Source organism: Octopus bimaculoides, chromosome 10, assembly GCF_001194135.2.
Source record: "Octopus bimaculoides isolate UCB-OBI-ISO-001 chromosome 10, ASM119413v2, whole genome shotgun sequence".
NCBI lineage: Eukaryota > Metazoa > Mollusca > Cephalopoda > Octopoda > Octopodidae > Octopus > Octopus bimaculoides.
This window is the reverse complement of record NC_068990.1, coordinates 54,927,344-54,937,699: the sequence shown is the minus strand read 5'-3', so window position 1 is coordinate 54,937,699 and position 10,356 is coordinate 54,927,344. Positions and strand designations below refer to the sequence as shown.

Here is a 10,356-nt window from a genome sequence, read left to right as displayed (position 1 = left end):
ATATATATATATATATATATATATATATATATATACATACATACGATGGGCTTCTTTCAGTTTCTGTCTACCAAATCCACTCACAACACTTTGGTCAGCCTCAGGCTATAGTAGAGGACATTCGCCAAAGGTGCCACCCAATAGAACTAAACCTAGGACCATGTGGTTGGGAAGTAAGCTTCTTACCACACAACCACACCTGTACTTCGGCAGCTTTCTTATTGTGTCTCTAGCAATCTCATGCATATTCTACTTTTACTGGGTAGATTATTTTTGTTAAACATTCATCCACATAGTTTTGTGGAAATTAATGAAATTGTATTTTTTGAAGAATGAACCTTAATGTGAGGATTAATCTTCCATTTCCAGTGTGATCAAACAAAAGAAGGCCTTGTGAATAATACAGAGCAGATGGATGATTTCTGTAAAGAGAAAGGTTTCCTGAGTTGGTTTGAAACTTCAGCAAAAGAAAATATTAACATAGATGAGGCTGCTCGATTTTTGGTTGGACAGGTAATGAAAATTGTTTTGTCATTTTGACGTGTTATAAATTAATTTTTCTTTTTTGTTATTTTTGACTTGTGAGCTGCATGGCAACCTCAATAGTGCTGGTGACATGAAAAGAAAGCATTTGTATATACTGTAAAGTGGTTGGAGTTAAGAAGGGCATCCAGTTATAAAAACCATGCTAAAAATTACATTGGAGCACGATGCAGTCCTTGGACCCATCAGATCATGTCAAACTGTCCATCTTGAAGATGTTGGAAATGAAACCAATAAATACGACAATAGTTAGAACGTCCCTATTGGTTGTTCAGAGGTTGCTATTGTGCAAAATTCCCAACGTTTTATTTTTACAAGCCCTTAGAACTCATAAGGCTGGTTACCCAGTTTCTATGGTTAATAAATGACTGAGATCTCACCATCAACCCTAATCCTGATTATAAAGCCACAAATTTAGAGAGAACAAACAATTAATTTAATCAACTCTGTTCACAATTGGTAGTATTGATATTATCAATCAGCAAAATTAAATTTAGTGGGACTTGAATTTAGAATATAAAGGAAAGTAACCAAGTTCAATAAGGCATTTTGTCCAACTTTCTATTGATTTTTCTATCTACTGAGTTTAGATAAAAAATAAAAAAAAATAATATTAAAACGTGTGCAGTCTCCTAGTGGAAAGCTAGTACAAGGGAGATAATCATTTCTTCATAATATCTGGAGGGATTAGAAGACAGAATTGTCATTTGAAGAAAAAAGATGTACAGAATATGCATATTTATTATCTTATTTTATTTTTTGTTTGTGGGATCAAGAACTAGTGGATTGGCACAATCATAAGTGCTGGTCAGAATGTCTTGCAGCATTTAGTCTCAGCTCTTTACGTTGAGTTCAAAGCTTACCTTTCATTCTTCCAGGATCATTTAAATACAACTCTCCTGTCTTGTTGTAAGTCCTCCATCATATTCAACTCTGGGCTTGTTTTTACTTTCTCTCAAGTAATGGTTTCAAGTTGTTGTTGGGACTTTGCTTTTTTCTCTGAGTAAAAGTGGTGGCCCTATTGCAGACCCATTTTACCTCTTTTACTGTCAGTTATGACGATTACCATTGGTTAGGATTTTTCTATCAGTTACAATGATGAGGGTTCCTGTTGACCCAATTGATGAAACAGCCTGCTCATGAAATTAATATGCAAATGGCTGAGTATTCCACAGAGGGATGGTGCATGACTTTATAGTTAGGGTATCCAGCTTATGATTGTAAGGTTGTGAGTTCTATATCTGATGACTTGTTGTATTCTTGAGCAAGACACTTTGTTTCACATTGCTCCAGTTGACTCAGCTGGCAAAAATGCATAATACCTGTATTTTAAAGGGTCAGCCTTGTCACATTTTATGTCACACTGAATCTCCCTAAGAACTACTTTAATGGTATATGTGTCTGTAGAGGGAAGAAGTGGCCCATATTAGTCCAGCCTCAGTCATTTGACCTGTCCAACATAGTAGACTCAACCAGGAGCAGCTTGCTCTCCATCGGCATTGTTCTTAGGGACATTGAGCCATCACACTGCATCATGGACTGAACCCTGTGGAACTTAAAATACTGGAGTTAATGTAATTCACTGTAATATTCTCACTTCAAATCTTTGGCTCTATGTCAATGTTAGAAATCATTATTAAATAAATTCCCATAGGTCAAACACTTTAGCATTCAGATTACTCTGTCAAATGTAATGCTTATATTTAATCACATTGTATTGGATTATGCATGATCTTGAGATTTTGATGATGTGGTTGTTAATGACATTGTACAGTAGGTGTGAAAGGCCAAATCTAGCCAGTTTGAGCATAAAACAAGTAGAATATTTTGGCTAGATATGGCCAGTTTAAATGCTAAAGGGTTAGCTTTTCAGCAGTGGCTTAGTGGTCCAGCATGTTGGGCTCATGATCATAAGATTGTGGTTTCAATTCCTAGACTGGGTGACATGTTGTGTCCCTGAGCAACACACTTCATTTCACCTTACTCCAGTACACTCAGCTGGCAAAAATGAGTAATCCTGTGATAGACTAGCGTCCTGTCCAGGTGGGGAATATATTCACCATGAAACCAGGAAATCAGCTCTTATGAGTTGGTATGACTTGAGAATGTAACTTTACTTTTTTAACTCTTTAACATTCGGATTACCCTGTCAAATATAATGCTTATTTATTCACATTGTTTTGAATTAATAAAAGCATTATCTCATAACTTCAAGATTTCAATAATATAATTGTTTCTTTTTTAGAATGATATTGTAGTGTAGGTGAGAGAGGCTGGATCTGGCTGGTTTGTACATTAAACAAGTGGAATATTTGGTCTAGATATGGCTGGTTTAAATGCTAAAGGGTTACGAGGTTGGTAAATGAGCAGGGACAACTTCCGTCTGAGAGGACCCTTTTGCTTTGCCAAGAGCATGACATCTCTCATATTGATTCCATGAATGATAAATTGCACCTAGCATACCCTGTAATGGTAGTTGGTATTAGGACAGACATCTGACCTTAGAAAACAAGTCAAAAATGGAATGTATGAGTGAGACAGTGTCCTCGAAATTGTTTAGGACAACAGTAACTCAAATAAGCACTTATTAAACTTGTATGATTTTGTACCTTCAAAATTATGATGATGTAATTATTTGTAGGGTAGGTGTAAGAGGCTAGATCTGGCTAGTTTGAATGTAAGACAAGTAAAGTACTCAGGCCTGATATAGCTGGTTTAAATGCTAAAGAGTTAAATATCTCAATAAGTAAATTCTGTTAAAATGTACTAATCAGCTTGAAATATTTTTTTAAGGAAATGCTTTTTTTCCTCCTCCAGATCCTCAAAAATGATCAAAATATGAACACAGGTAGTACAGAAGAAGACAAAGAACGCATTCAATTAGCTAATGCTAACCAACAAGAACCAACAAAAAAATCTTGCTGCAGATAGAAGTTTTGAACTCTGAATTAATTACCCAAATAGTTTTTATAAATAACTATTGCTTTTGTTTTTTGTTTTTTTTTTATCCATTATATTTTCTTTTATTTTTCCTGATGAAAAGCTGAAAAAAAAAATCAAGAAAAACAAAAATAATCATTTCTTGTATATTCTTTTATTTCAATAATTTTACTCTAGTTTAAAAATGAACTCTACAAATAATGATATTAATAATAATTGAGAAATATCAAGACCTAGTCAGAGAGATGAAGGTACTGTGCTAGACTAAGACAACAATTATTTTTGTGGTAATTGGTACAACTTGGAACAACACCTATAATACTACCTAGAAAACCGTAGGATACTGGAACTGAGATTCACATTGACGACCTGAAGAAAAGTGCAACCCTGATTTCTGCAAGAATCTTAAGAAAGATTCTTGAGATCTGAGAAGTCTTATTGTCATCTACCCTTGCTAAATAATATAGCATGTAACAGCTATAGTAATAATAATAATAATAATAATAATAATAATAATAAGAAGAAGAAGAAGAAGAAGAAGAAGAAGAAGAAGAATGTTCCTTATACTACCATGGAGCTTGACATTTTAAACTTTGGGTGGGGTAAAGGCTCAGAAGTTGATTTCTTTGTCTAGAACATTAGTGTAACAAATAAAGCTTATACTGGAAGTTGATACTGAGTTGTGGACTCAATTAGACAGAAGCTTGCTTCCACTTGATGGTGCTTATAATAATAATAATAATAATAACAATAATAATAATAATAATAATACACATGACTTTGTAAATGAACAATCTGGTGTGTTTATTTTAATGCCTACCAATGTATACAGTGAGTTTCTTTGTCCTAGGTGTCAGGAAGACACTTGGCAAGAAATGGGAACAAAATTGAAAGAAGAGGATAATGATAATAATAATAATAATAATAATAATAATAATAATATCAGAAACAGAATAAAATGATGGAGATGATGAATAGATATTAATTATATATATTTTGCCTGTTTCTCAATTAATAATAAATATACTGCTTCAGCTTCAAACATTTCACTCATCCCTTCTTCTATCTTAAATGTTTGTCTGTTTTGTTTTGTCTTTTGTATGCTTTTGATTGTATTATCTCAGCTCCAACTTTAACAATATTGTGTATTGTTGACAGCAATGATAACATCTGTAATGATTTTGTTATTCGTAATGATTCCTTTATGAATAGTTGCTTTTTACACTTTACTTGATTCAGTCATTGGACTACAGCCATGCTGGAGCACAACTTTGAAGAGCTTAGTCAAATTTATTTTTCGTTTTAAATCTGGACAGATCTACTGAGTTTAGATAAAAAGAAATAATAATAATATTAAAACATGTGCAGTCCCCTAGTGGACAGCTAGTGCAAGGGAGATAATCATTTCTTCATAATATCTGGAGGGATTAGAAGACAGAATTTTCATTTGAAGAATAAAGAAGATGTACAGAATATGCATATTTATTAATTTTTTTTTTGTTTGCTTTTGCTTACTCATTCTGAAGGTCTTAAAATTTCTAGTCTTATGAAAGTTGGTTAACCCCCAGCTACCGCTGTTAGAGGTCCTCATTTTTAAATGAGCACATTTGAGAAATGTGAAATGAAGTGTCTTGCTCAAGGACACAATGTACCACCTGGGAATCAATCCGATGACCTAAATTATGAACCCAACTTCAGGTTCATAAGAACATGTACCTTCACTTGAAAACAAGACAGACACCTCTATTCACACATGAGTTATTAAGATTTAGATATTTCCTATATTTTACTTGTTATAGACATTAGACTGTGGGCCATGTTGGGCTGCACTGCCCAACAATGCAAAGGGTTTTAGTTGAACAAATCAACCTCAGTACTTATTCTTTAAAGTCTGGCAATTGTTCTCTTGGTCTCTTTTCTTGAAGCACTAAGTTACAGGGACATAAACAAACCAACACCAGTGTGGAGGGAAACACACACACACATACAGAGTGGGCTTCCACACAGTTTCTATCTGCCAAATTTATTCTCAAGACATTGCTTGATACTTGCCCAGGGTGTCGTGTAGTGGGACTGAACCCAAAACTGTATATTTGCAAAGTGAGTTTCTTTACCACACAACCGTGCCTGTGCCTGCACGTGGAAGACTTGTGAGATATGTTGTACATTGGACAAAATACGAACCATGACTAAATGCCCTTAGAGGATTTTTTAATCATTTAAAAATGAAAATATAAATGACTGTATGCTATACTGTAATAGATTTTATTTCCTTTTCACTTGGTGCCTTTTCCATTATTAAGTGGGATCAAGAACTAGTGGATTGGCACAATCATAAGTGCTGGTCAGAATGTTTTGCAGCATTTAGTCTCAGCTCTTTACATTGAGTTCAAAGCTTACCTTTCATTCTTCCAGGATCATTTAAATACAACTCTCCTGTCTTGTCGTAAGTCCTCCATCATATTCAACTCTGGGCTTGTTTTTACTTTCTCCCAAGTAATGGTTTCAAGTTGTCGTTGAGACTTTGCTTTTTTCTCTGAGTAGAAGAGCTTTGTCAAACTTATTTTTCTTTTTAAATCTGGTATTTATTTTAATTGCTCTCTTTTTTCAGAGCACTAAGTTATAGGGATGTAAACCAACCAACACCAGTTGTCCTGCAGACAGACACACACACACACAAACACGCACATATACACACACACACACACAAGCACGCACACACACATCCTCATAATTTAATGTCCGTTTTTCCATGATAGCATGGGTAGTACAGAATTTGTTGAGGCAAATCTTCTGTGGCTGGGTGCCCTTCCTGTCACCATCACTCACCTGTTTCTAAGCTAGGTAATATTTCCCCTTGGCCAGACATGTTTCCCGTGGAAGACTGGAAATAACCAATATTGTACAACGACGATGCTCATTTACAACCATCACGTGATGTCAAGACAAGGGTACTCAAACATACATTTATACAATGGACTTCTTCTAGCTTCCATCTGCCAAATTCACTCACAAGTCAGCTTGGGGCTATAGTAGATGACACATGAGGCCCACGGGGTGGGGGGACTGAACTCATAACTATCATCATCATCATCATTTAACGTCTGTTGTCCATGCTGGTATGGGTTGGATGGTCTAACCAGGGCTAGTAAGCTGGAAGGTTGCACCAGACTCCAGTCTGATTTGGCATGGTTTTCTACGGCTGGATGCCGTTCCTAATGCCAACCACTCTGAGAGTGTAATGTGTACTTTTACATGCTACCAGCATGGGCACGATTTGCGTGACACCAGCATCTGTCAAGACTATCTATATAGTTTCAAAATGGGCACCTTAACGACACAGCCATACCTGCACCTGAGGAATTTTTATAATGATAATGTTAATTATAATGATATTGGTGCCATGTAAAAAGCACTGGTGCAGGTGCTGCATAAAAAGCACCAGTGCTAGTGCCACATAAAATGTATTGGTGCTGGTGCCATGTAAAAAGCACCCAGTCCACTCTGTAAAATGGTTGGCATTAGGAAGAGCATCCAGCCATAGAAACCAAGCCAAAACAGACTATGGAACCTGGTGTGGATCCTGGCCTCACCAGCTCCTCTCAAACTATCCAACCCATGCCAGCATGGAAAACAGACGTAAAAGGATGATGATGTTGTTGATGATGATTAAATACAAAGTCCACACACTACTCAATTTTACGATCTTATGGCAATGTCAGAGTATTATATAGTTGCTTAAATTCTTAAAAATACATTAACTTGCTTCATGGTTATATGTGCAAGCATGGCTGTGTGGTAATAAGCTTGCTTTCAAACCACATGGTTTTGGGTTCAGTTCTACTGTGGAGTACCTTGGGTAATTTTCTTCTACTATAGCCTTAGGCCTTCTGATTGGATATGTTAGACAGAAACTGAAAGAAGCTCATTGGGTGTATATATTTATAGGTGTGTGTGTGTCCTCGTGTTTGTGTTTGTACCCCACAAATGCTTGACAACTGGTGTTGGTTTGTTTATGTTCTTGTAACTTAGCAGATTGATAAAAGAGACCAATACAATTAGTACCAGGTTTTAAAAATAAGTACTGGAGTTGATCTATTTTATTAAGACCATCAAAGCAGTGCCCCAGCATGGCTGCAGTCCAGTGACTGAAATGAGCAAAAATTAACAAAAGAAAAAAACCCCTCATATTTTGTCAATCAGTGAAAAAAAAAATTTCTTTGTTTTTGTTTTATTTCCTTATTTTGAAATGGAAAATGATCTGAGATTTCCCCATAGCCAATTGATAGTTCATCCCATGTCTCAAAGTTGTGATGCTCAGCACATTGTAATTCCCTATAATTGCTGCTAGCTGGCATTGCATAAAGTTTAAAGCAGTATTAATACACTTGTAGATCAAAGTCAGAATTCTTAAGTCAGTTATGTATTTCATAAAACAGCACTGGTGAGGCACCAAGTACTCACAAAACAAAACCCTCCAACTGAGTTGAGTATAGCACTGAGAGATGAATGGGCTTACTTTAGTCATGAATGACCATGGGATTGCACCTAGAAAGTTCTCCTCCAAGGCACAAGTTCGGGCAAGGTTGTTTATGGAAGACCAACAGTCACTCATGCACACCAGTCACCCCTCTCCATGCCACCAGTGTTATCCAAAGGAAAGGCAAAGGCTGATACAGCTTGGCACCACAACTCATTTCTGCAGCTGAGTGAACTGAAGCAACATGAAATAAAGTGTCTTGCTCAAGAACACAACACACAGCCCGGTCCAGGAATCAAACTTACTTCCTCGCGATTGTGAGCTTGATGCCCAAACCACTGAGTCATGTGCCTTCACATGTGTGTTAAAAGATATATTCTAGATACATGTTTATGTGTATTTGTGATTACATGTAAGCATCCTTGTATTTATGAATGCATGTGTGGCTATTTAGTGGTTAGGGTATTCAGCTCACGATCATGGGTTTCATACCTGGTGGCATGTAGTATCCTTGAGCAAGACACTTTATTTCACATTGCTTGGCTCTACTCAGCTAGTAAAAATGAGTTGTAGCTGTATTTCAAAAGACCAGCCTCATCACATTCTGTGTCATGCTGAACCTTCCTGAGAACTATGTTAAGAGTATGTGCTCAATCACTTGCATGTTAATTTCACGAGTAGGCTCTTCTGTTGATTGGATCAACTGGAATCCTCATCATCATAACAGACAGAGTGCCTGTTTATTTTGTTTTGCTTTTTTACATGCAAAACTGTTTCAGTTCCATATAATACTTCATTTATATATTACAACACATTCACTTACACATTAAGAACTTTTGCAACATGAGACAACCCTTGGATCTATAAGGCAAACTTCCTTAAAGTAATCCAGATTTAAACTTTTCATCAAAATATCATGTTAGTCTATATTCTAAACATCAGTGCCAAAGCTTGAAATCATTATTATCATTATCATTATTATTATTAATAGAGTGACAAGCTGGCTGAGTCATTAGCATGTTAAGTAAAATGCTTAGCAGCATTTTGACTGTCTTTACGTTCTGAGTTCAAATTCTGCTGAAGTCAGTTTTGCCTTTCATTCTTTTGAAGTTGATAAATTAAGTACCAGTGAAACACTGGGGCTGATGTAATTGATTAGTCCCCTCCCCACCAAATTTCAGGCCTTGTACCTATTGTAGAAAGGATTATTATTATTAAGGTGCAAGCTGGCAGAATAATTGGCAATTGGAGAAAATATTTGATGGCATTCCGGTTTTATGAGTTCAAATTCCACCACTGGGGTTGAAATTTACCTGTCTTCATTTCAGGGCCAATAATATAAAGCTCCAGTTGTGGACTGGGGTCAATGTAATCAACTTTCCCCTTCTGTGAAAATTGTTGACCTTGCGCCAAAACTAGAAAGAATTTATTAAGGCTGGAGCTGGCGGAATCATTAGCATACTGGACAAAATGCCTAGCAGTATTTTGTCCATCTTTATGTTCTGAGTTCAAGTTCTGCTGAGGCATCAATAAAATAAGTCTCAGTTGAGCACTGGGTCAATGTAGTTGATTAGCCTCTACCCCAAATTTCAGGCTCTGTGCCTATGGAAGAAAGTATTATTACCGGATGTGGCGGTATTGTTTTCAGTCATGGACAAGATGTCTCAAGAACCACTGGATGGATTCGAATGAAACTTTTAAGGATGTTTGACTTTGTGACTGGCATGGACTGATTAGATTGTAGGATTGAACTGGTAGCAAACAAGGATTCTGGATTATTTGTTATATTTACTTTACATAAAGTATTACAATCTTACATTGACTTTCAAGTCTTTCTCCGATTATCTCCCTTGAAAGCATGCTTATGGTTTCCATGTAAGTTATGGTGGAATTGCTGTTTCCAAAATTTTATTTTCATTTCTCTATTATTAATTTTACTCGCATCTCTATCTTAGTAGAAAATGATGGATAAAGAAATCAAACTACATAAACAGACGGCAACAAAACCGTTCAGAAATTAAATAACACTGACATATTCAGTAACGATAATAAATTTAATTTATCCTCATCAATTTTTAGTTTTACCAATTTTGAATATATCACTCCTGTTTAAAACCTTTTACCCACTTGATAATTGCATTTCTAGTTCTACCTTAAAGGAAGCTTTACTTCTTGGACGCACATTTTTGTGCACAACGATGTTGTTAAACACCCGTTAACAGCACCATATGCAGGTCCTTTTCATTTTCTTTCCTGTGCAGATAAATTTTTCACTATAGACCTTAATGGTTATAAAGACACTATGTCAGTGGATAGACTAAAAAAAAGCCTTCATAGAGAAAACTGTCCCTGTTCCCACTGCAGATGACACACACACAGCATTAAAAATGGGC

General features: G+C 36.0%; 1 protein-coding gene across 3 annotated transcripts in view; it reads left to right on the top strand.

The window, feature by feature from the left end:
- LOC106881612 (ras-related protein Rab-32B) overlaps positions 1-4,525 on the top strand; it is a 113,817-nt gene extending 109,292 nt beyond the window's left edge. For all 3 annotated transcript variants that reach the window (XM_052971210.1, XM_052971211.1, XM_052971212.1), the window contains 2 exons: positions 370-513; positions 3,361-4,525. In XM_052971210.1, the coding sequence (XP_052827170.1) occupies positions 370-513; positions 3,361-3,474 (258 nt within the window). In that variant the 3' untranslated portion in view covers positions 3,475-4,525. The remainder of the gene's footprint in view (positions 1-369; positions 514-3,360) is intronic.
- The last annotated feature ends 5,831 nt before the right edge of the window (positions 4,526-10,356 follow it).